At 40.3% G+C, this 25,999-nt stretch overlaps 4 protein-coding genes across 5 annotated transcripts; 3 read left to right on the forward strand and 1 right to left on the reverse strand.

Annotated features, from left to right (window-relative positions):
• Positions 1-4,034: 4,034 nt before the first annotated feature.
• gjc2 (gap junction protein gamma 2) lies at positions 4,035-5,291 on the forward strand. Its single transcript, XM_085378928.1, has one exon. It carries the CDS (start codon positions 4,035-4,037, stop codon positions 5,289-5,291), a length of 1,257 nt encoding a protein of 418 aa, XP_085235054.1.
• Positions 5,292-7,832: 2,541 nt separating this feature from the next.
• Positions 7,833-11,529, forward strand: iba57 (iron-sulfur cluster assembly factor IBA57). The gene is made up of 3 exons (XM_085378027.1): positions 7,833-8,312; positions 9,269-9,618; positions 10,856-11,529. The coding sequence occupies exons 1-3, from the start codon at positions 7,951-7,953 to the stop codon at positions 11,245-11,247; spliced, it is 1,104 nt and encodes a 367-aa protein (XP_085234153.1). The 5' UTR covers positions 7,833-7,950; the 3' UTR covers positions 11,248-11,529.
• An 89-nt stretch (positions 11,530-11,618) lies between these two features.
• jmjd4 (jumonji domain containing 4) lies at positions 11,619-15,245 on the reverse strand. The gene is made up of 6 exons (XM_085378023.1): positions 14,546-15,245; positions 14,296-14,461; positions 14,085-14,210; positions 13,726-13,993; positions 12,169-12,315; positions 11,619-12,080 (listed from the first exon to the last, which is right to left on the reverse strand). The coding sequence occupies exons 1-6, from the start codon at positions 14,796-14,798 to the stop codon at positions 11,745-11,747; spliced, it is 1,296 nt and encodes a 431-aa protein (XP_085234149.1). The 5' UTR covers positions 14,799-15,245; the 3' UTR covers positions 11,619-11,744.
• On the forward strand, positions 14,822-21,571 carry snap47 (synaptosome associated protein 47). 2 transcript variants are annotated; one of them, XM_085378024.1, is made up of 5 exons: positions 14,822-15,515; positions 15,637-16,162; positions 16,282-16,790; positions 17,095-17,219; positions 20,058-21,571. In XM_085378024.1, the coding sequence occupies exons 2-5, from the start codon at positions 15,666-15,668 to the stop codon at positions 20,202-20,204; spliced, it is 1,278 nt and encodes a 425-aa protein (XP_085234150.1). In that variant the 5' UTR covers positions 14,822-15,515; positions 15,637-15,665; the 3' UTR covers positions 20,205-21,571. The 2 variants fall into 2 exon arrangements, with proteins under 2 accessions (XP_085234150.1, XP_085234151.1); XM_085378025.1 differs by having other exon boundaries at positions 14,822-14,913.
• The last annotated feature ends 4,428 nt before the right edge of the window (positions 21,572-25,999 follow it).

Here is a 25,999-nt window from a genome sequence, read left to right on the forward strand (position 1 = left end):
CATCTGCGTCTTCTGGATGATGGAAGGACTTTAGAGGGAGAGCAGTGCGTTACAACTTAAAAGCACGTGCTTAATGGTCCCTTAGGGAAAGCACATGTCCAAACGCCAAATGCTCAAGCCATTCCAGAAGCATCCCCTATCTTCTTTTCCTCACTGCTGCACCAGTGGTGCTTGCTACACCGCATCTCCTCAGTCAAATGGAGAGGCGAGCCTTGAAGGCGAGGCCTCTGGAGGAAGGCTCCTACAGGCCCAGATGGCTAGCACTCAAAGATTTATTAAGACCACAAATGACTCAAAAAGAATGAGATTTTAATGCAGACTTCTTTTTTACTGCTATTGTTTTAATCTGGGCATTTATTTTTGTTGGCTTCCTGTGTTCATAATATTGCAACAGTGTTTAAAGACACTGGAGATCAAGAATTTTGCATCATTTCTGAGTTGAAACTGTGATTTGATTGATGGTGGACTTGCTGATGTTGTTGAATGTTATTCTCTGCTTTATAGCTGTACACAGATCATAATTAAAGAGTTATTGGGGATCTGGTGAAAGTAACTTTATAATAATATGGCCAGCGTGACAATGACCAGGCACATTTCATTAATGCAAGCCAGACACTAACCAGTTTATCTGTCTTCTATTAAAAGTAGTCGAGTTTAAATCTCTTCCAAAACTTGATGGAAGAATTCTTACTTCTAATCTTCCATGAATCACTTCATCATCTGTATTTTGGTGTTTCATTTCTGAAGCAATTAATGTAATGCACGTGTATGTGTGTGAGATTTCTGTTCATATAGCACAAGTCTTTTTATCATGATAAAATAAAGGCCATTACGTCTCTTTAGTAACAATGTATGCCGCTGCACTTCACAGACCAAGGTGAAAGCTTTAAGTATAAACACCAAGTTGGGAAAAGACGTGTAGCCGCAGCAATGACTGCGACCTGTCCACTGCTTCTATCTGGCCATCTGCCTGGACAGAAGATCTAAATATTATGACACTTGATATAACTGAGCATACCTGCTGGTTACATTCTAGCGGATCTGTATTGAGGCAAGGTGGCTTATATCTCAGTGACACTGCTGTCCTTACACTTACTGGCCTCCCCAAAGTTGTTTTTTCACGACCGTCACCCACTGTAAACTGTTATGTAATTGATAATAGAGAGGTTGCCTGTCTGCATTTATTTTTTGTTGATATGCTTGTATGTGACAGAAAGAGTGGGATAGAGGAAAATGTAGTGATGTCTTAAATGATCTTTTGAGAGAACTAAAAGTGTTTATCAGTCATTAAAATATAAAGGTGCTAGAAGCTGAGGTGCTTATTGTATGTTGTCGGAAACAGAACGTGATAAAGACGATGACAGAGTGAGAAAAAGTAGAGAAAGAGAGAGAGAGCGATACTTCCATCATCTGTGTTACAAATGTTGCACACGAGCGTTGGGGGGAGGTTGACTGTGTTGAGATTAACGTCCTCCCTCAGCTGGGTGTTCGTTTCAATCTGCAGTACCATATCCTCAAGTCTGAACCCTTGGATGAGGGTCAGTTGCCAGAGGAGGATTTTTTCTTCTCTGCCTCTCTGTTTTTTTTATACTTCCTTCTTGGGCAGGAGGCTGGTGTAATAGAAACCAGACACAGGCTAGAATGTGAGGCATTCACAGCGGCGAGACTTCACTTCTTAACAGAGTGGAAAAACGGGATGAAAAGAAATTCCAGTTCAACAGGTTTAGTCATTTTTCTTATTTTTTTGTGATTCTGGAAGTGATCAGTAAGACGGAGAAGGCCAGGACATTAGGATGGAAGTGGTATTCCATGGATCAGACTGTGGAGGGGATATCTAGAGAGGGCAAAGGAGACCTTCAGGATGGGGGAAACATGTGCAACTTTTCCAGGTGAGTTGTTTCTAGCCGACTTTCTTCTCTAGTCTAAACCAACTAGATATTTTAGTATTTTTTCAACTACAGACTTGCATCATGGCAGCATGGATGTGTTTGCGTGGACGTGTTTCAGAAAAAAAAAACCTTGCTGAAAGACATTTTGACACTACTGCAGCAGTCTTTCAAATATCAAACACTCTGACATATGCAAAGCAACTAAATGGAAAAATGTGTAGCAGTTGTTTTATATTGTACAGTGCAAAAAATATGTCCCAATCCAAGAGGAAGCTCGTCACTAAAAATATTTTACGATACTACTCTAATTTAGCCAGAGTTCCCATTCATAATATGGTTTTATGTAAAACATTATTGTCAAGATGCATAAACCACACATTTTAAATATTTTGTGTAATGTCCTATATAACTACCTCTAACTGCTTCACTAAATACCTCCCTGTTATTTACACAATAAACAGATTCTGGGACATTTGACAAAAAACATGGCAGCTCTTCCTCTTTTTAATGATTTGGAAAAATATTACAGCATTAAATTAAATTAAATTAAATATCCAACCTTAATTTTTACATGTAATTAATAAGAATAGTTACTCTACTACTAATGTAGGCCAATTTATATTAATCCTAAAAAATAACCTAAGAAAATCTATCAGGTTCTACAGACATTTAAAGCTCAAGGGGCTCATTGGGCTGAAATTGCTGCAGCTCTGCAATACAAACAAAACTGCACAAAACTTATATAAAATTTTCTAAAACGGTTTTCAAAACACATCAGCAGCGAGTGTAAATGTATAGGAGTTGTTATACGAATAAGGTTGATGTTAAGCTACACAGCAAATTCATTGCATCCTACATGAAACAGCCCTTCTGTCATGCCATCCTGGGGCAGAAGTGAACTGCCCACCATAGGTGCCATCTGCCTCCATGACGCCGTAGCCCTCCCCAGCGTCAGCAGTGCTGGATCTGCAGGGGAGGCCTCGTGGCAGAGCAACAAGCCTCTCCTGTTCTCTCAGATGGCAGCAGAGATGGCACATCACACGCCAGGGAATGCAGTGTTGCATTCATGAGATCACCGTGAACCATGAATGAAGGGACAGAAGTACTACGCTGTTTCCCTCCATTACAGTTGCCTCACTGAGTCAGTTGTGATGCAGGCTATGAGAAGAGTATGACACTGTGAGATCTCATTTCTGTGTAGGATCATTGGCGTGGAGTTTTAAAACAAAGCTTGCAGTATGTTTCTGAAGAGGCGCTCTTTGGTTTCCGAACTGGCTCGAGTTCTTTTCTTGTAGCAATCGGTTTTGTTCTGTCTAATCAAATGATTGATGGCGCGTTTGTTTGTTTGGCTGATGGAATGCTTTCTTTTTGTCTTTTAATCTTCCCTGAGCTATTTTGTACTATTTCAACCATGTCAAAAACTATTCCAGGATGTCCTAATGACTTTACCCTATGCATCAACACAAGCCTTTGTTTATTTGTGGCTGTGCAATCACTTGAAAAGAGAAATAGCCTTTAGAAAAAGAAGTAGCCAAGTGAGCTGGTCACAGGTCCACACTGTATGTTTCGGCAAGTATGCTTGCAAAGTGACTGTTTAAGTCTGAGATAGCAACAAAATCAGTGAAACACCTTCATTATAAAATTAAAATTAATTTGCAATAATTGCCTTTCTCTTGAAAAATGACGCCACACTTTTCAGCAAAAACTTCACTAACAGAAAATATTTTAAGACTATAATTTGGTCTTAAGTTTAAGGAAACTCAGATGCTTTGCTGTTCAGGGACTGTAAATTACTTCTGGGTTTGTTTTCTTGTCATCGTCTTCCTGGGATCTAAAAAGCTGCGGGGTTTTTTTAATAATATTTTGGTATATTTTTGGTAATTGTATCTTTATACACAGTAAAAAAAAATTAATTTAATTGTCACTTAAAACCATTTTAGTTAGAGAACACCACACAATGAATACAATGGGTTGATTAGTCAAAGACTCGAGTTCATTACAGTTCTAAATGACAGTTTGCTAAAATGTAAAATGTTCACATCATCAGTCCAAAACATCTCTTGAATAGTTCCTTACTTACATTTAATTATTACTTATCTTATTTTCTTTTTAACAGATTCTAGTTGAAAAGCTTCTTAGAGCAACATGAGCTGGAGCTTTCTCACTCGCCTCCTGGAAGAGATCCACAACCACTCCACCTTCGTGGGGAAAGTGTGGCTGACTGTGCTCATCATCTTTCGCATTGTGCTCACAGCAGTCGGAGGTGAGTCCATCTACTCGGACGAGCAGACCAAGTTCACCTGCAACACCAAGCAACCAGGCTGTGACAACGTATGCTATGACGCATTCGCTCCCCTCTCGCATGTTCGCTTCTGGGTCTTCCAGATCATCATGATCTCCACTCCCTCTGTCATGTACATGGGTTATGCCATCCACAAGATTGCCCGAAGTTCAGAGGAGGAGCGCAGGAAGCAGCAAAGACTTCGCAAAAAGCCACCTCCTCACTTGAGATGGAGAGAGAGCCACCATCTGCAGGAAGTCTTAGAGGAGGAGGAAGATGACGATGCGGAGCCAATGATCTATGAGGATACACTGGAGGTGCAGGAGGCCAAACCTGAACCAGTAAGCAGTACTAGCAAAGACCCACCAAAATACGATGGCCGCAGAAAAATAATGCAAGAAGGCCTGATGAGAATCTATGTCCTCCAACTCATGTCAAGAGCTATTTTTGAAATTGCTTTCCTTGCTGGACAGTACCTCCTTTATGGTTTTCGAGTTAATCCTTCGTATGTATGCAACAGGGTGCCCTGCCCACACAGAGTGGACTGTTTCATCTCCAGGCCCACAGAAAAAACAATCTTCCTCCTAATTATGTATGTGGTAAGCTGTCTTTGTCTCGTGCTAAATGTCTGTGAGATGCTTCACTTGGGGATTGGCACTTTTCGGGATACTCTTCGCATGAAGAGGAACCGTGGCCAGCGGATGTCATACGGCTACCCATTCTCCCGTAACATCCCAGCGTCCCCTCCAGGGTACAATCTTGTGATGAAGACAGAAAAGCCTAGCAGGATCCCCAACAGCCTCATCACACATGAGCAGAATATGGCCAATGTGGCCCAGGAGCAGCAGTGCACCAGCCCAGATGAGAATATCCCCTCTGATCTTGCAAGTCTGCACCGGCATCTACGGGTTGCACAAGAGCAGCTTGATATGGCTTTTCAAACCTACCAAACCAAAAACAACCAACAAACCTCCAGAACCAGTAGTCCTGTGTCGGGAGGCACTATGGCTGAGCAGAATCGAGTTAATACAGTCCAAGAGAAACAAGGAGCAAGACCCAAGTCAGCCACAGAGAAGGCTGCATCCATTGTAAAAAATGGGAAGACTTCTGTCTGGATCTAGTGATAAATTTCCTTTAGTAGATAACAGTGAAAACTATCAAGTCCCCAGAATTTCAAAGTGACCCAGGTGGAGGATGTGTTTGTGTGAGATACAACTTTGGACGATAACAAGTGAAATTTCAGTCTCACTATTTTAAAGAAGTACAAAGTAGGAAGACAATTTGGGGGAATAGAAAATAAACACGAAGGAATTATTAACTCCAGTATCATAAATCTTCTTTGTTACTGTAGCGTGTCATATTGTTCTTGCAATAGATTTTGGTTATAGGCTAACAAATGCTTGCTCAGTTTATTCATCTACTTCCAATTAAAATGTCAAAGCATAAACAGACTGCTTCAAGCGAATTACCATGACTGATTTGAAGAAATTTTACTTTGAAAGGACACAAGTGGATCTAAACCTGAAAATGCAGTCTAAGACACTGTACACATGCACAATGGCTCATTCTGAAGAATGATGAATGTTATTATTATTAGAAAGATGCATGTTTAAAATTAGAAGTATTTCTGGATGTAGTATGGATGAGTGTCCCCTCAAGAAAATTAAATGTAAAATTATATACATATAACTGTTTGACACTGAAAGCTTTAAATCTTTTTAGTGTCATCGCCAATCAATGTGTCCCAAAGCCTTGCAGTGTCACATTTGAACAGAAAGAGGTAAGTAAATAGAAAATAGACTAAATACTGATTTTATGCAATCTGAAGCAGATGATGCATGCTTTGCAGCTGGGAACATACAGCATAGACATAGGCTATAGTACAAATCCTGTCCTTAGCTATTCAATAAGCTCCTAAGTCTTGGCATGTTAAATGAGATTATTACCTTTTTTCTGTTTCTATAATTGCTTTCATAATAATGGTTAATCCTGCCTTCGCTGTTTTCATACAACAAAGTGCCTCAAACCTTAAAAGACTGTTCAAGTATTTTATTTATGAAACAAAGATAAACTTGTTTGAAACCTCAGATTTCTGTCTTTACAGCAGCACTCTGCTTTTGTCACTCTGTGCTAATAAAGAAAGTGTTTCTAAAAGTGCAAACGCTTTAAAGTTGTTTTTTTTATTGAAGTCTGACTAAAAATTAGAGCATTGAAGAAAGTTAGGATGTTACTGCAGGTCCTTCTCAATCACTTCTGACCATCTGCTGGTTGAGCCTTATCTTAAAATGGGGTCATACCTTTGCTGTCATTGCACCAGGACTTTGGAATTTCTCCCAAGTGACCTCAGACAAGCATCGACTCTGAACCTTTTTAAACCTAAGCTGAAGAGATACCTTTTTTGTTTGTTTGTTTAGCTTTTAGATATTCTTACTTAAGTAAATAAATGAGTATATTCACTTACTTACTGACATAGTTTCATTTCTATTTGTGCTCATATTAATCTGGGCAAACTGCATTCAAATAAAATAAAGGCTATTTCTCCTTTTTATGTAATCAATGCCAAACCTTAAGCTCTACAGACTGTGCATATGCATCTATTAAGGTACATATAGGAAATTTTCAGACTATCTCTCATTCCATTTGCCCAAATAATATTAGTTGCCCTACATTTAATTATTTTAATCTGTTGTCTTATAAAATCACAGCTAATGAAAGATCAACATCACAATGTGGGAGCTGGCTACTCCGCTGACTTACAGATTCACAGCACCACGATAGTATTAAAACAAGAACATTCACAGAGCGTTACTCCCCCTGAAGGCCAAGGCCTAGACCACAGGTGTCGAACTCCAGGCCTCGAGGGCCGGTGTCCTGCAGGTTTTTAGATGTGTCCTTGATCCAACACAGGTGATTTAAATGGCTAAATTACCTCCTCAACATGTCTTGAAGTTCTCCAGAGGCTGGTAATGAACTGATCACTTGATTCAGGTGTGTTGACCCAGAGTGAGATCTAAAACCTGCAGGACACCGGCCCTCGAGGCCTGGAGTTCAACACCCCTGGCCTAGACTAAAACTTTGATGTTTTTATTACAAACTGGTATCAGCCTGTTATGGTGTCATTCTACAGAGGGTTGTACAGCTCTCTCCATGCCCTTTCATATGCTATATTACTCAATATGGTTTCTTTACATTTTATTTTCAAAGTCGATTTTGACCTTGAGCACTATCTGTCATATATTTAGCCAACCTAGGTACTCATGTCCCTCAAGGCCTTTGTGAAGTTTGAAGATTGTAATAAAAAAAATGTGTGTAATACAAAGTTTTTACTGATTATTTTTACATTTGGTGAGACGTTTGACAAAATTAAATCAGCTCGAGCTGTTCTTGTTGTCTACCTATCACTCAAAATTTGAAAATGATATCATTACTGAGGAATATGCAAAAAACTCGCAAACAAGCAACTTTAATAACTTTGATTTTTGCTGCTTTGCTGTTCTGTGTGTCGTTTTTATGTTTTACAATCTGATAACTATTTATAAAGGGATAGTAGGAGAGCTTTTATTCTATCAATAAGCGTCCCATACCTCACGAGAAAACGACGGGAACAAATATCGCTCACTGACACACACGTGCTATCGAGCAATGCATTGTGGGATTTCAAAATGGAGCTGTTTGTGCAGAGTACGCTGTGATATCCTTGGTATTTAGCTGTCCACTGTCGTTTTTAGTGGAGTAGGCAGTCTTTTTACGACTCAGTACACTCCCGTGCCACTGTACATCATGGGGGTTTTGTGCTTTGCTCGGGGAGTGCTGGCGTCCGCCTCCGGGCTCGGTGTTTACGCCAGGAAAAAACCCGGAGGTTTGTGTGTAACCCTTCTCTCAAGTGTGTTAGCTCCAGCTGGGATCCGTGTCAGGAGGTACAGCCAGGACACCGGTAATCCTAAACACTCCCAGGGGCAATTTGTGTGCTATTACCTTCCGCACAGGAGCCTGCTGAAAATTCAGGGACAAGACACGAGCGCGTTTCTCCAAGGTATTATAACCAATGACATGGCGGTGCTGGATGAGCCTGAACACAGAGCTTTATACGCACACATGCTAAACGTGCAAGGAAGGACACTATATGACATCATATTGTACAGGTAAGAGCAAACTTAGAGCACTGTTCAAACGCTTATAAGTGCATTCAGTAAACGCGTTATCAAGAGGGTGTGTCTGCTTACTGCTTACGTAAAGGCGTTTTTTTTCCCCGAGGCGTCACACTGGCCGAGATAAGCTTATTTTCTTTTTCCTTCTATTTTTTTAAACCCCGGAAAAAACCAAATTGTATGACAGAAAACGAGCTCAGGCTGACAAACCCTTATTTAATAAGCTGTAAAATTCAGCACGGGAACAACAACAGCTCTTCTTTATCACTTGCCTATTTTTTACTGTTACTAAAAATAATGTTAATAAAACTTTAAAAAGCAAAAACGACTAATGTTGATGGTTGAAGTAGAAACCATTTTTAAAATTCTATATTAAAAAGCGTTTGTCATGTATGCTGTACTTGAGTACATCTAAATTATAGAATATAACTTCTCTAATAAACTGCAAAAAGACATTTTGCAATATTAGCATCTCAAATTTTTAGTGACTGACACATGATCAATGTTCTTTTAGTTTTGATGTACATTGTTGGGTGAACCACGTTTTCTATACCTTAAACTATTTAAGATGATATTCTTGTACACCTGGTTGTAAATATCCCCAGTTTTGAAAAGTTGCAGTTGTTGCAGTTCTCACTACTCATAACTCATCTTGATATCTAAACAGCATTTTTACTAGTCTTTGTAGTACTTTGTAAAGCTGTGTTTAAAAACTCCTTGCTCTGTTTGACAGTATTTGATGTTACAGCAAATCCTGTTAAAAATTACATTCTCATAAGGAGAGAATTATTAGCCCTCCTATCTGTAAGACACAGTGGGTGACCACAGATGCTCCATCAAAGTTCCACCAAAGGTCACCCAACCAAAATAAGTGAAAACATCTGCGTGTGTTTGCTTTCATGTTGTTTTGCATTCTTCTGAGTCACTCATCCAGTTATATTTGCTTTCAGATTAAAAGAAACAGAAGGAGGATACGGTGTTTTCCTGGAGTGTGACAACACAATTAAGGACTCCATCTTGAAACACTTGAAAGTATACAACCTCCGCAGAAAAGTCAACATTAGCCCTTGTTCAGAGCTCTCTGTGTGGGCTGTGCTGTCCCAGCAAAACAAGCCAGGTCAAGAGTTCAGTAAGCCTGAGCTTTCTTCCCCTGATAAAGCTCTGGCATGGGAGGCTGATCCAAGAACTCAGCAAATGGGCTGGAGATTTGTGCTACAGAGTGATGTTGATCCTCTCAAAGTCATTGCGTCCTGTCAGAAAGGAGACACTGAAGACTATCACAGACATCGCTATGCCATAGGTATGACACCAGCTTTGAACAAAGACAAACAAGAACACCCGGAGAGAGAGAGCAACTTATTCCGAAGGGCAAGGGCTTTACTAAAGCTCTGAATTTTTTTTTTTTTTTTTTTTTTTTTTTTGGGGGGGGGGGGTGTTTTTATAACAGTGGGAGGACAGGTTGCTTTTAATACAATATGCTCTATTATCTTTAGCCAGATAAGGACAAAAATAAGATTTACCCGTATGGGCAGCACGGTGGCATGGTGATTAGCCTCACAGCAAGAACGTCCTGAGTTCAATTCCACCACCTGGCCAGGGCCTTTCTGTGTGGAGTTTTGTTCTCCCCGTGTTTGCCTGGGTTCTCTCTGGGTACTCCAGCTTCCTCCCACAGTCCAGACATGCAGTTAGTGGGTTTAGTTTAATTGACCATTCTAAATTGCCCATGAGTGTTAATAGTTGTGTCTCTCTGTGTTAGGCTTGCGACAGATCTGCCACGTGTAGCAAACTGTTTTATTGGATATGCTATTATACCCTATTTATAGTGTTTATTGTTTTGTTTGATATGCTTTTATTCCCATGTGAAGCACTTTGAAAAAACCTCCTGTTTTAAGAAGCGCTATATAAAGACATTTTACTTACTTAGTTATTGCCTCTCGCCCTACCGTAGCTGGGATAGGCTCCAGGAAAAAAAAACCTGCTAGCTAGATCCTGAGATGAAGATAAATTCATGCAGTGTGTGATTTTTGTTGTGAGGTCATAGGGTGTTGTATTGGAAAAAAAGTATCGTGCAGCTCTCTCCATGCACTTTCATATGATATGTTATACTCTATGGGGTTTTTTATTTCCAATTTCTTTTCTAGGTCAACTTTGACCTTGGGCTATGAGAAATGAAGGTCGAGGTCAAATGCTTAGCCAACCTCAGTGTCCCCCAAGACCTGGAATATTGTTGCGAAGTTTGACAATGATCTATAAAAAAATTGTGGGTAATATGAAGTTTTTGCTGATTTTTAGTTTTGGTGTGACCTTTACTGTATTCTCACCAAAGTTAAAATCGGCTCAAGGTGGCATTGGAATCTACCATCACACAAAATTTAAACATGATATCTTGAAAGCTGTGGATGCTAGACTGCTAACAAAGAGACAGACAAGCACAGACAAAAGGAGGAGGGGGTGGTTCTGAGAAGCATTTATTTGTCTGAAAAAGTACTCTTATTTTATGACGCATGTTTGTGTCCTTTGCTGTTTTTGTTGTCTAGGTCTACCTGAGGGAGTCAAAGACCTTCCTCCTGGGGTTGCATTACCACTAGAGTCCAATCTTGTCTACATGCAGGGTATCAGCTTTAGCAAGGGCTGTTACATTGGCCAGGAACTCACAGCCAGGACTCATCACACTGGTGTGATTCGAAAACGCCTGATGCCAGTACGCTTGTCATCTCCAGTGGAACACCTCGAGGAAGGAACGGCACTGTTAACCCAGTCAGGCAAGCCAGCTGGGAAGCACAGAGCAGGGACAGGAGAACTGGGCCTAAGTCTGATCCGCATGGCGCACGCCAAAGAGGTGTTGACGCTCAGATCTTCTGACGACACTACAGTGACACTCGAAGCCTCCGTGCCAGACTGGTGGCCTGAAGATGCGAAATGTAACTGAAGGGAATGTTTTAAAGCTCCCTAAAAATGACATGCATCACATCTGACAGACTTCTCATGGACATAACCCTCAAGTACAGTATGTTACACTGTCATTGCTTAACAGCTGTGTGGCACTGGTCCATGTTTGGGTATTTTTATTTTATTTTTTTGCAATAAAGCCCAAGTTTGTGTGTTTTTGATTTTTTGCTTAAGTATTATTTACCACTGAACTATCATAGATTTATCACAGCTCTGTTCATACTGGACACAAATAGTGTTGGTGATTATTCAATAAATATTTAAAAGAGAAAACTCAGATATTTAATGTGTTTAATCTGTCAGTGCAAAAACAAATGCAAGACATTCACAAACAATATTTGAGATTCCAGTTCAACTCAACCCAAAGATGCAGTAACAGATGTATCATCCTTTTTTTTTTTTTTTTGCACTTTTGCAAACGGGCACTTTTCATTCAAGCTATTTCCAGTCGATAACAATGGTGAGAGGCCGAACACATTACTCCTGATAAAGGAGATGCTGCCCTCTTGTGGACTGTATGGTGTCACGAATTTGCTGTAACATTGTTTCTGGCTGCAGAGTCAATGTTGAGTGATCGAGTCGCTTAAAGTCTTCATTGCACAGGAGGCATTCGATTATATGAGCTACTCTTTGTAGGTCAAAGGCCGCGTGGTAAGGTCCCAACGTGGTGAGAATCTCTGAGAGATGACGTGAGTAATCGGAGGAATCCCCAGAGGAACAAGCGTTAAGGAAAGCCATTCTGTTGTTGGCAATGATTTTCAAAAATGAGGCAAATTCTCCATAATTGATACCGGAGCAAGCCTTCATAATTACCTAAAATGAAACGCACCAAGCAATTGCTATTATGATCAGAGCAGAAGCACATTTAAATGACATGACTGAAAATTTCCATGCATTGTACCTGGCAGTGCTGATGCCACGAGTCCATCGTGTTTCTCCACTCATTTATCTCTTTTTGAACAGATGACAGTTCAGTCTGAAGAAACTGCCACATGATGTCAATGTTGCAGCCATTTAGCCAGTTATGATTAATAGAGATGGTGTCCTCCTGTATGAAACAGAATGTTTTAATATGTCAAACTGGTGATAAATAAAACGCAGTGTTATACAACTTAGAGTAACTGTGATGTCATCATTTCCTGCAAAAAGCCATATTTCTACCAAAAAATATACACAAGGTTTAAATTTATGAAAGATATGTTGACTGGAGGAGATAAACCAGAGCTGCTGTATTGAAACATGAGTGTGTCTGTAAATGTGTGTAATGTTAAACAAAACATGAATTTTGTTTAAAACCTAATTTGAAAAAACATTATTAGGGCTCTTGTCATCTAGTACGTAGTAAGTAATCCAGTCCATTAGACTATTAGGGTATGTTCACACTGCACGCGAAAGCGCATCAAATCTGACTTTTTGACCCTATGCGACCCATATCCGATCATGGTATGACTGTGTGAACAGCACAAATCCAATATTTTCGTATGTGGTACTGAATCCAATACATATCTGATGTTTTAGAAAGCGACTGCTGTTTGAATGGTCATGTCGCATTAAATCCGTCTTTTACGTCACTGATACAAGACAGACACCAATTGTCAGCGCCAGAGAAGCGCCCAAGAACGCTTCCTGGCCATCCAGTGAAACTGTTGGGAAGACAACGGTGGAGAAACGTGAACATTTTATTTGTACTGCATAATCTGCAGATTCTGACAGCAATCTGCAACTATCCTTTGAAGCACCGCTCCTCTCTAAAACAGCAATAAGGATAATTATTAGGCCATATGCAAACAACAAAATAACTTCATAACTTAAAGCAAAATTGGGAAACGTAAAGTCCGAAACAAGTCTTTATATTAAGGGCCATCAGTCAAACAATACTGTTTGGTCTGGGTCTGAACAGAGCGCGTTGTGTGTGACGTTTTCTTTTGCGCACACGGGCCGCTTTGAGGGTTCTTAGCTCAAAGGAGTAGCCAGGCATGGTGTTCTGTTGCTGTAGCCCTGTCTGACATGTTTTAAGTTCAGAAGTGCTATTCTTGCAAAACTTGTTTCTAACGAGTGGTTAATTGAATTGCTGCTACCTCATCGAGAACTGTCGCTCACTGGATATTTTCTGTTTTTCAGAGCATTCTCTAAGCTGGGAAAAGTTTCTAAAATACTAAGACCAGCCGGTATGGCACAAACAATCACATTCAAAACCACTTAAATGGCCTTTTTCCCTAATTCTGATACTCAATATGAACTTCAGCAGGTCATTTTGACCATGTCTACATGCCTTAATGCACTGAGTTAGATAATTGTGTTAACGAGCAGCTGAACACGTGTACCTAACATTGTGGCTGGTGTTTACATTCAGTCTAACAGAACACTTCTCATAGTAAGAAATGCAACTTGTCTTTTATAATACTTGGCAGACCATTTTCCTCTAGATCACCAGTAGATATCCCTCTACAGCTCTTACCAGGTTATAAACTTGATGATGCCAACCACTAGGCACAAAAATGATTTCTCCTGCCTCCTGAATGATTTCAAGAGGTTGGCAGGCTTCTTCAGCGTGTGGAAAAAGGCCTCTGTCTCGAAGTTCAGCTGACGTAACATCATAAGGGAGGTTGCCGTGAGTGTCTCGTAAAAACTCCTCCTGACCTGGAGGATACAAGAGCCACTTCTTCCTGCCACAGATGTTTGCAGACCAACTGTATGAACGGAACACATCAGAGTGGAATGGTGTCCTGGTAACAAGGAAGTGCACTGGGTCAGATCATGAAACATTTTATATAAGCTTATGTTTTGTTTGGTTTTTTTGAAATAATGTTTTCATACCATGACCCTTTAGGTCCCATGTAGACAAATCGGTAGTCATCCACTTCGAGGGTGTCCCAGTATTCATTGAGCCAGTCAGAAGTAAAGAACACTGGTGTGGTGTAAACATTATGTTCTGGAAAGTCCCTGTGGAGAAATTTACAAAGGATAGTTACATATTTTTCATACAATGGTGTAAACATTTTTCTTTGGATTAATATTACTGTGATACCTTGACATGTGCCAGTCTTTAAGATAGAGGCATCCTTTGGGTGATGAGTGTCCATTCAAGATGTATTCCCTCCAGTAGTGTATAAATTCTTTAAAAGGCATGACTTGTTTGGGGTTGGCATTGTACTCCTTCGCATTGCAGTTTGCAACAGGGACTGGAGTCTCATCTGTGATTGAAACAGTAACAGTTATTAAGAATTATCACAGATTATCTTTGCAGACATTTACACAGTAATGCATGTTTGTTTTACCAAACTCTTGCAGCAATTTCTGGAAATTAGGTTTCCCATCCTCAGTCACCCACTGTTTCCTACACTTCCACTCCTCTGTGAATCTCCTTGAAAACATACAAGGGTGATTGGGGAGCAGATATTTCTTGAAAAACTTGGAATAGCTAAGCTCCTTGTCAATGTAATCTACAAAATGCGAAGACCAAAACTGTTCATATGACTGCCTTGGTATTTTGACCAGGCTGCTGCAGTTACGGTACGCCTCCCTGTCCATGATGGTAAACAAGCCCTCGGCTAGCTATTTAGCAAGCTCAGCTGTCAGGGTTTGGACAGCGGGGGAACTGTGAGGGGGAAAAGCTAACTGGAAGATTAACTCGCCATTACACCGCGTACGTATTCTCACGTTTCTGCCACATTTGAAAATCTGGTTAAGCTAGAAAAAGATACTAAGCTAAGAAAAACGCAATTTTCCACTATGACAAGCCGCTACACATTAGCGCATGTTGGGACTCCTGAACGACGCACATATAAAACCGTTGCTATTTATATTTTGTCACGTCACATACATATATATATTTAATACATTTATATTAACGTTATGTTTTTCGTATCGCTTGGAAAGCGCCGAAACCGCCGCCGCTTTCATTATTTTTCGCCAGACATTTTCGCAATAGTGCTTCTTTTTTTTGACAGCAAGTTTTTTCCCCCCCCAAGTCGGACGGTAAATACGGCCGTGCTCGAGCGTGACGTCACTTCCGCAACAAACAGCCGAGTTACTGAGAGGACTACGGGGTAACGTAATGCCCAGCCCGGTGTTGACGATTAATGTGGTGTGGGTTTAATTGCACCGAGAGGATATAAAACACGTTAAAAGGGTTATAACATTATAATGACGCACGCTTAATGCGGTCAGCTGGCTAGAGAGCTGAAGCTGCCAGTGTGAACGCCTCGACTGAGCTCATCTTGCTGTCTGGATTACACTCAAAAGAAAGTATGTTCTTCATCACGACTCGTAGATCACTCAGTACAAAGTGCTTCTGATGTAATTTCATCTTAACCTGCAGCAGTACCTATGTGCATGTTAAACTGATACCTATTTGTCCCCCTGACAGGTGAACCTGTCTTATCTCCTTCCATCACAATGAGCCGGGACGTTCCCATCCACAGCTGGCCAGGCTCCTATTACATCAACAGTGAGAAACGGTGGGAAAACGGAACCCTCTCTCTCACCAGAACCACGGTGTGCTTCGTCTCCAACCAGAGCAAGGAGAGTCTTGCAAGCTTCCGTCTCTCGAGGATCGTGGAGATCAAGATGGAGTCATCTAGTTTCATCTTCAGCACTCTCACAGTACTTGAAGAAGGCAACGTGAAACATTGGTTTGGTTCCCTTAAGCCCAACAGGGTGGTGGTTTATAATGTGTTAGAGCATTTCTGGAGAGAGCGGCTTCTCTCTCCCAGCTCAGAAGCCCAGCGGGCTGAGGCTCAGCCTTCGAAGGGAAGAGAGCTGATCAGCCTGGTGGCAGGGGCCCAGAAAAGATTGGAGGACACTGGCAGAGTCCTTGGCCATCAGGGAGAGCAGTTTGACAATATGATGCAGGGCCTGGAGAAGATTGACTCTGACTTGGGCGTGGCTGACAAGTATCTTAAGATATTTTTAGTTATTGAAGTTTTGCACATGTCTTGTTTATATTGCTTGGCTAACTATAACAAGGCCTAATTTATGACTAACATCAGTTCCTCCTGCCTCTGTATTACAGACTTCTGTCAGAACTGGAGTCTCCTTCCTGGTGGCCTTTTGGTAAACTCCCCTGGAAGACCCAGCAGGATGCAAAGGCCGATGATGCTGCGAGAGCTGCAGCTACTGCTTCTTCTTCAGCAGCCAGGGGCTCCAGCAGAAATAAGTTAATCACAAGCATCCCAGCAGTGCTGTCCAAAGGTGGAGAATCGGACTTGAAGCCAGGATGTTTGTCGGTGCTAGTGTCCTCGCTGGAGGTGCGAAACACAAACTGCCAGCTCCTTCACAGATTTGAGCGAAATGAAATTGATGAAATCAGGGTGCACAGCCCCTATGAGATTACCGTCAGGCAGCGTTTCATCGGGAAGCCAGACATATGTTACAGGCTCCTGTCCGCCAAGATGCCAGAGGCTTTGTCCGTGTTAGAGATGCAGTACAAAAAGAAGATAGAGTTCACAAGCGAATACACAGATTTTAAGACAACTCCAGTTTCATCGCCACGTGACACAGAAGGGAAAAGCTGGACTGAAGGTAAGGAACACATCAAAAAATAAATAAAGACACTCTTATTCCACAGTGGTTTCCATGCCTGGTATAGATTTGACCACTAAGTGGCAGTAAAGGTCTGCATTTCCACCTCTGTGTATTTATAAGTGTGCAGCCACATGTAAAAACATTTCATCATGGTTATTGGTGTCTCCTTGACAGAAATGTATTTTGATGAGTCACTTCACCCTGATTGCCTCAGTTGCTGTACTCTGAGTTTACTGTCTGGTTTCCTCATAAACAACATATGTACTCTGCACTTTTTCACCATCTCCACCCATGGAGTCAGGTTTACTGCAGACGTGCCAAGAGACAGAGCTCCCACTGGAGGTCCCCGCTGGAGAGCTGTCCCAGTTGCAGGTGCATGTCTTCCAGCCATCTGTCAGTCAGGCTGAGGCCCAGGAACTCAAACAGGTGAGAAAAGCTGGACTCCCAAATTTATGACTACACTACCGTGGCCTTAAAATGTTTCATATTTGTATTCACAAGACAAGTAACACAAATGAAAAGCCGTGTGTGCTCCGGGAACGGATTGATTCAAATAGGGGTAGCTGCTATTGTAAATAATCCCAGAGTCTCAGCAACACGTATTTTGATGTTTCCAGTCCAAACCACAATTCACCATAATGATTTTTTATTTTATTTTTCATCCTGTATGTTTAAAATGTTATTTGGTGAGACCACAAACCAATGTCCATCCTGGTTTTAAGAGAGGAAAAGAAACACGGTTAGTTATTTGGTCAGAACCTACAATGTCTTTCCATTCAGAACCTCACAGCGCTGAATGCTGTTACAGACACGGTCTGTGGTGGCAAGACCTACACAGTGACGCAAATTCAGACCCGTGATTTGGGCAAGTTTTATTTTTTAATTTTTTTATAATGTGTGTGTGAATCACTATTACAGGTTGCTTAGACTAGGATTTTTCATGTAAAACTTTCAGAAAGTTGCTCTTTGTTTTATCATATAATGTTTAAATGATCAAAGTTAATGAGTGACTTCAGTCTACAAGGCTCTACTATATGTAAAGGAAAAAAACTATATTAACATTTACAAGTGAGAAGAAACCAAGCAAATACAGTTAATAATGGTGCAAATGTGCCAGTATTGAAATATGTAGCAGACAAAGATGGCTTTGCATTACATATTAACACATAAACATATTAACTCAAAGTTTTTCATGACATCATTACCGCCCTCAACTCCTCAAATCAAAAACTGAAGCAACAACATACAAATGTCTTGTCAACAGCAGCAGTGACACCATAGACAAATACTGTGTTGGGGTTAACAAATAGCTTCATGCTGTAGCTCAGGAGGTAGAGTAGGTCATCTACTAATCTAAAGGTTGGCTGTTTGGTCACTTTGCCAAAGTATCTTTGGGCAAGACCCTAAGTTGCTCTCGGATGCATTTATTGGAGTGTGAATTTTATAGATAGAGGGATAGAAAAAAGTGCTTATATGAATGTGTTTGAATGGGTGAATGAGGCAAGTTGTATAAAGCGCTTTGAGTGCTCCAGTAGATTAAAGCAACACTATATAAGAACCAGTCCATTTAAGATTTGCTTGCAGCCTTATAGTAGTATATAACATAATATCTCTGAGGACCTAACAACATTCCTGGCAAGAACTAATGTACACAGGGAAAACCTGCAACCTCCACACAGAAAGGCCCCAGCGAGCCAGTGGAATGAAACCCAGGAATTTCTTACTGTGAGGCAACAGTGCTAACCACTGCTCTGCATGTTCGGTCAATTGGTGATTCTTAAATGTACGTAGAGGTGAATATGAGCGTGAACGGTTGTCTCGCTCTGCAGTAAACTGCTGACCTGACCTCTCACCCCATGACAGATAGGCTCCAGCCCCCTCCTCTGCCTCCAACCTTCTTCATGATAAGCAGAAGAAGATTGATGGATGGATAATAATATAAAAAAGAAACAAGCACACCATAGCAATAATAGCACCAGGCCAATCACTGGCTAGCCTATTGTGCTTTAAATGGCATGTTATCTGCGGCTGATAATGGGTTACATTTCAAAGCGTGCCAGTTTTGCCTTAATGCTATGCTTTTGTACACACCCTGCTCTTACTGTAATCCATGTCAAGATTAGAATCACTGTGGGCCAACTGGTACTGATAACTTGTACTCAGTTTCATGTCCTGCCCTAAGTGCCGTGCCAAATAGTCTTTTTGGTGTCAGCATTTGTATGTTTTATTATTGTTTGTGGTTGGAAATTCCCACTTGCTAAAAATATGCTGTAAGAATATGAAATTGAGTGTGCTGCTAATGCACAGTCCCAAAGTTACCGCACCTAATACACAAGACACTCAGACTTTTTTTTGCTAATATATTTTTTCTTTTAGCTCTAGCCTAAATGTTTGATTTGAAGGGTTTCTACATGACTTAAGTCCCCTAGCCATTATATAAACAGCGGCAAGAAGTGTTCATTTTTACTGTTTTTCTATGACACACCGAAGCTCTTGTGAATGTTAACTGCAAGGTGTGATTCAGTCATGTCCTCTCAGTTTAAATTGTAAAGTCACAGACCTGAGTGAATGAATATCGTTGTTCCTTGGTGTGTATTGACATATTATCTGTTTTTCAAACTGCTAACTCGAGCTGTTTTTGTGCTCAGCTGAAATGTCCACATAAACCAGCCAGAGAACATAATGACATAATGTGTGTGTGTGCGTGCGTGCGTGCGTGCGTGCGTGCGTGCGTGCGTGCGTGCGTGCGTGTGTGTGCGTGCGTGCGTGCGTGAGGCAGATCATGTAGCATAAAATACTACCAGTTAAGTAACCATAGTGGTAGGGTTTGAGGTGAGTGTTTATTAGGCTTTGCTTGGCACATCACAATATATTAAAACTGTTCCATCAACTACAGCATATGTAGTTGCTGGATCATGGTCATGTAGTTGTGATATCCCTTAAAGTCACTGAAAGTGAGGGAAAAAACCCAGTATGATATCACCGATCCCAAGAATCAAGCCAAGACTTCCCCCTCTGTGTGTCATCAAGTTTCATCTGCAAAATGAATAACAGCTATTATTGTGGTGAATTCCATTGTTCCTTTCTGATCAGCGCACAATTAACAGCAAGCCTTTCTAACGCTTAAATCAGATGGTTTAAGCGTTAGAAAGGACCAATGTCTATGTCTCTCCATATGTGGTGTTGTTTTAATGTGCCTTACTTCTTATTAACACAAAACGTTGTGTCTTTTTATTGTGCTGTGGTGTGTGGGTGTGCTTTCAGATGCTCATGCAGCTAAAGAACCTTGCCTTGGAGGCTGAAACTGAGCTGGAACGCCAGGATGAAGCCCTGGATGTCCTGACGAGCTCCACAGACCGGGCCACCATGCACATAGAGAAGCACACCTGTCGCATGAAAAGACTCCTGTAGTCCTGACGCTTAAGGAGATGCACATAGGCTCAGTGTCCTGAGAAAAACACCGTATACCTTTTTACTGTTCACATGCAGTTTGAGAACCATGAAAAACGCACATCAACAAGGACTTGTGTGTAGTCTCAAAATTAATTTAGTTGCATTTGATGGCCACCAATTCTTGGGAAGTACAGCAATGGCCACTTAAAACAAGACATCTTTAAAGTTTTCACTTTGGTATTAAAAAGAACACAATTGTTTGTTTTAGAGAAAGTAGATAACATGTGGCTGTGCACATTTCTACATGAGAAAACTTGAACTTTTTGCTAAATTGCATCTTATCAATTCTAAATTTGCCCTTCTCTGTTGGAAATGGTCAAAACATTTAATTGGCCATAGCACGAGTAAATGCTCTCCCTGTGAATGCATATTTTTCAGCTGTGGCCTTTGCATTTGGCTTTAATTCTCTCAGCTGCACAACATTTTGAAAGACAGATGTCCTCTGAATACTGGCAAATAGGTGTTAGTATATAAGCCTAATCGGCACATGGCAGAAAAAAAATGTAGCCAGTTAACCCCAATTTAAAATATTACCAGTGGGAACCCAATGATGGAGCCCATCGATTTTAATGCCCCAGTGATTCATACTGATCAGTCATGTCACCTGAGTGGGAGCTGGCAGGAATCTCAAGTGCACGTCGTGCGCTCCCTGTGAAGTTGGCAGGTGAAAAATAAGCAGATGATTTCAGGGTAGACAGGCAGCAGTATATACCCTCCACATCTGCAGTACAGAACAAGACATCCCGAAATGAAAAGAGAATATATTGTACATTCATTCTGCAGTAACTCATTTAAAACAAGCTGCATGTTGGGTCTCTCTTTGATAATCGACTGCCATTATTTCCTTTTATAACCGTCTCTGTCTTTCTCAGGTTCTGTGTATCACGTATCCCTTTTAGTGTTGCATGTCCCAATAATGCTGCTTTGCATAACATCGAGGGAAAATCTTCCATCAATATCAATATATTGCTGAAAAATGTAAATTTGCAACAAGTTCTTGGACCTTTAAACAGAAAACACTACCGATCCACATCTATTGTATATACCTCTATTCTCCTCTAAGCCTGTATTATCTGTAAATGATACATACAATGTAATTCTGTAATGTTATAACAGTCTGTTGTCGCTGTGAATGTGTAATTAGACACTAGGTTAATTTAAATATATGTCTAGTTTAAAAATCTTATCAATGTTTACTTTTTCCTGTGATAATTACCGTGACAACGAATGAAACTAAACCGCTCATTCTAAATACAAGGGAAGACCGTCTGCACTATACTACCATTATAAGCAATGAATGAATTCCTTTCACCATTCAAGGTCTGGAAAGCATATAATGTAAATAAAACTGAAGTTAAACAAGTAGTTTGTTTGTTCTTTTTTGAAACTGCTGCTTACAGTTGCCGTAATCTGTGTCATTGTGCTTGTCAAAGGCGTGTGCTTCAATTATACGATCACACACTGCAGTCTCCCTTTGCAGGCCTCTTAGCGTCTTTGAGTCTTTTGTTTTGGTTCACCCTCAGTACTTTTGTCAGCAGTGCAGGGTGACATTACTTCGACAAGCAGCTTGTTACAGCATGTTCTTGTTACACTCATTACCTCAAATAACACCCCCTTGAACTAAGTGTAATGTATACTGTCCAGACTAAGATGTGTACTGTACTACTGTATATTATTCCGTTCGCTGTTTAACGAGTCTGGTTTCATTTTTATCATTTTTCTCCACCACACAACCACCAACATGCTTGTTAGTTGCACTCGGGGTGACGGCATTAGCTATAGTGCTGTGCAAATGTCTTGGGTTACCCTTTTTTTTTAGGGAAATAGGAACTGAAGACTGGCTGCCTTTTGTTCCATTCACTCTCAAGACGATCTCACACTGCTTCAATGATGTTGATGTCCAAGCTCTGGGGAGTATTAGGGCCACGTTTAAATATGTATATATATATATATATATATATATATATATATTGTTGATCATTTTGAGAATAAAACTGATCAGTTGTCTTGTGATACAACATACATCCTCTTAATTGCATTAGGATGTAGCCATTGATAACCTTGCATCTGTCCATTAAAAGCCATTTCCTTTTGTGCAAATCCACTCTCCCACATTTGTCTGTTTTTCCATCTGACCAGATGGAGCTTTCTGATAATAAAAATAAATGACAAACAAAGTAATATTAAATCTGCTATAAAAACATCACTTCACCAACGCATTAATCATATCTAATTTACCAACGTATATGTCATTCTTTCTAGCTATAAAATGTCACATTGGAGCCTACTGATGATGGGAAATGGCAAACGTCTGAAAATGTAGTTTTTCAGGGTGTTTTGCTCCATGATACACATGAACTATATTCATCACAATTTGCATCTCTTCTAAAAAGTGTTCCCCTATATAGCGTCTAGAGAGAAAATGACCATTAAAGAATGAGATACGACTGACTTTTTTTAGATGAAAAAATAGGATTACTATTTGTGGGGACTTGTGAAATGGGCCAGTGAAATGAGTTTTAACCAGGCTTTAGGTCTTAACAGAAAGTAATTGGGAAACACCCCTCACAGTCAGCTCACATGTGACAAACTGTAACAGAAGACTTGAAAACAGTTCATTATGGTATCGGTCGCTGTGCATGCTGTTGTGAGGAAGTCGCTCACTTTATTCCCTCTAATATTATAACATCCTGTTGGCACCGGGGCTGTTGGCATTGGTTTGACCACCCCAGCTGGACTGCTTTTACCAGAAGGGGGGACTACTTCATGTCAACAGGAGACCACATTTGATTTGGCAAGTGTCTGAGTAATTAATTATGAATCAGGAAGAAGTCTTTCATAAAGAGGTTTGAAAGACTGGCAGCCTCATTCAACAGTTTGGTCCCAGTTAGCATGAACTTATCACTTCTATTAAACAGAGCCCACCAGGAAAGATGTGACACTCAAAACTAAACAAAAAAAGGAAGGCCTCAGTGAGATGTTATGCTTTCTTCTGCACAAGTGAGAATGTTTTTACTGTGGGTCATTTTTTGGTTGATTTCTGTGATAAACAGAGTTTTGAAAGTCCCAAACTCCAGAAGCATACCACATGGTTATGTGAATTCCAATCCTTAAAAAAAGGTTAGGGGAAATAGAACACACACTGGCGTGGTTTTCAAGCAGCCTAGCAATACGAGGAAGTGGTGGCGGTCTTGTCTGACCACAGATACACGAGATCCGGCTTTACTTTCCCAATGGATGGTATGAAGACACAAGAGATTTTGCTGGCCTTGACTTCCAATCTGTTTACTTGATAGTTCTGTGGTGAGCGCTCTCATTCAAGGAGCGTGTCTGCACTGATGGCCAATCAATCAACTGCTGCAGGGGAAAAAAAACCAGCCAAAGTTTGTGGGCTACAAGTCGGTTGCACTGCACTCCAAAATATGGAGTCATGTGACTGCAAGAGAAAAGGGTGTATTCATCATCCCAGAAAAAACCATCCAGCTCTTCAGTGTTTTATATTTATGTTAAAGTTGAAGCACTTTTCTTTGTGTTGCTTGGCAATGTGTAAATGATGCAGCAATTATAGTTTGAAATTAATGGGTTTTTATATAAATGTGTTTTAGTATTACACATCTATTTTCATGAGTAATTGTTGACGAGGAGCAGATCTACTATACATAAATAAAATATTAGAGAAATTTAGCTTCCACTGCTCTATTAGACCATGTCTGAGTCTAATGGCCTGATTTTTGACTCACGTCCTGGACAGCCTGTTTCTAGTGCAGGTGTTGCTGGGTTTCCTTTTGCTGAGGGAGTTTCTGGTTTCAGGAAATAAGGCCTGTTGGTTAATGTTAGAACTGGGAGAAAACATTCCTGTAGGGAAGGTGCTTGAGTCCAACTAGGCGGTGTGTATGTAGTCTCAAACAGAAAATGAGATGACATCAAACATACTCTTCTTGTTTGTGCGTGTCAGTTTGATAACCTTGCCTCTTTTGCTTAGGTCAGATACAAACATTTTTTGCAGGGATGAGGTAACCTGTAGATTTGAATTTGAGTTTTATTTTTAAAAATAGAAATACACAATGTTTATGAAGCTGCTCTTTGGAAATGTTCTTTCTTTCAGTTTAGTACAATCATAAATGTGCTTTGGTTATGCGGTACTTTCCCAAATGCTGAGCTGCATGATGATATCATATGCCATTGCACATCATTATGCTTTCCTTGGTACTTTGGTTTTCTGGCTTTTGTTTCACCAACCTTTCCCATTTCTGCAAGACAGAGTTAACAGCTAGCCGGCCAAACTAAACATGGTTGTGGTTGTATACAGTAGTATCAGCCTCAAATGAACTCCAAGAGAAACCCCACATTACAATCTACCTGAAATCTGCCAAGGTGTTTGCATTTCTTGTATGAATGTTATATAACTTGCATAATATTACTTATAGTGATATACACGCAAGTCCTGAGAATGGCTCAGTTTATATCGAGTGCAATGTGCAGCTAACAGACTACAAATGTATGTACTGATTGACTGAAACAGTTTTCAACAGTTTTCAACTTGATTATGCTAGTGTGGTACATCATTTTCTTATTTATTTTACTCTTTTTTTCTGTACAGTTCATTGTGAGTGCTTGACTTTGAAAACTGCTTCATAAATAAGCTCTTCTTACTTACTGAACTATAACTGAATAAGATGAAAATGTAAACAAGAATTTGATATTAGATATTGCAGCACTTTTTAGACGGTATTTTGTACAGAACACAAATTGGGTTGGGGGGGGGGGGGGCTATATTAAATGTAAAGTGTTTAAAAGCACTGTGTGCCATTACTCAGAAGTTGTACGTCAGATCATATTCTTATCTATCATGATTTCTGTGCTCATGTAGGATTGCATTCTCTCATTCACGCACGAATACAGGGTCTGATAATATGGTGAAAAACGAAAATATTGTTCTAGCAAAATGATCCTTAATGTGTACTCATGGGAATCAGTAGATGGCAGGAGTGGGTTGCTGATGGTCAGTTTTCCATCCATTGATCCATCCATTTTCTTAGCAGCTTCAGAGTCACAGGGGGTGCTGGAGCCTAAGAGGAGAACCTGGTCCTGGTCTCGTTACCAGTCAATCACAGCATGAAATTTTCATTGAATAAAAAAAATTAATTTACCATAATTTATTTGGTTGGTGTTGTGTTGGAAAGAGTGTGTGTTGGGGGAGTGTCCACCAGGTATATGAAATGCATTTAAATGTTTACGTTACACTCTGTTATTATACAGTATATCATCATAGAAATGGTTTTATTTTTAAAGTCAGTACATTTTTTCCACGCTTTTTTCATAAAAATGATAATAGCCCTAACAGCAGTAATAATAGCAATAGTAATACTTATAGTAGTAGTAGTAGTAGCAATAAAAATTTCATTGCAGGTCTTGTTTATTTTCTTTGGAAAAACCAAATCTCTAAATACATTTCATTTTTCTGCTTAAGGTGTATGAGAACACAACAATCCAGACCTGCAGCTTTGGCAAGTTTGAGGGCTCCTTTTTGTGATGACTGGATTATGTATTCATTAAAAGTCCATCTATACAGCTCCCCAAACAGGTTGTCAGGCCATAAGCCAGCTCGTACCGCATCAGAACTTTTACAAGCAGGCCCCCCAGAAATCTTCAGCGAGGCTGTTTTTAGTGGCTCTTACTGCAAATGGAAACACTTAGCTCCCACGATAAATTACCCACCCGACTGATGCCACACTGCACAGACCCCCAGCTAG

This window comes from Diplotaxodon limnothrissa, linkage group LG18 (assembly GCF_057381915.1).
Source record: "Diplotaxodon limnothrissa isolate DT_005_m linkage group LG18, D_limnothrissa_male_GT1.1, whole genome shotgun sequence".
Taxonomy (NCBI): Eukaryota; Metazoa; Chordata; class Actinopteri; order Cichliformes; family Cichlidae; genus Diplotaxodon; species Diplotaxodon limnothrissa.

Coding starts and splice junctions, on each gene's coding strand:
- gjc2 (XM_085378928.1), top strand. CDS start 4,035: ATGAGCTGGAGCTTTCTCACTCGCCTCCTGGAAGAGATCCACAACCAC.
- snap47 (XM_085378024.1), top strand. CDS start 15,666: ATGAGCCGGGACGTTCCCATCCACAGCTGGCCAGGCTCCTATTACATC. Junction 16,163..16,281: donor GACTTGGGCGTGGCTGACAA/GTATCTTAAGAT, acceptor TCTGTATTACAG/ACTTCTGTCAGAACTGGAGT. Junction 16,791..17,094: donor AGGGAAAAGCTGGACTGAAG/GTAAGGAACACA, acceptor CCATGGAGTCAG/GTTTACTGCAGACGTGCCAA.
- iba57 (XM_085378027.1), top strand. CDS start 7,951: ATGGGGGTTTTGTGCTTTGCTCGGGGAGTGCTGGCGTCCGCCTCCGGG. Junction 8,313..9,268: donor TATGACATCATATTGTACAG/GTAAGAGCAAAC, acceptor ATTTGCTTTCAG/ATTAAAAGAAACAGAAGGAG. Junction 9,619..10,855: donor CAGACATCGCTATGCCATAG/GTATGACACCAG, acceptor TTTGTTGTCTAG/GTCTACCTGAGGGAGTCAAA.
- jmjd4 (XM_085378023.1), bottom strand. CDS start 14,798: ATGGACAGGGAGGCGTACCGTAACTGCAGCAGCCTGGTCAAAATACCA. Junction 14,462..14,545: donor GAAATTGCTGCAAGAGTTTG/GTAAAACAAACA, acceptor TTTCAATCACAG/ATGAGACTCCAGTCCCTGTT. Junction 14,211..14,295: donor AAAGACTGGCACATGTCAAG/GTATCACAGTAA, acceptor ATTTCTCCACAG/GGACTTTCCAGAACATAATG.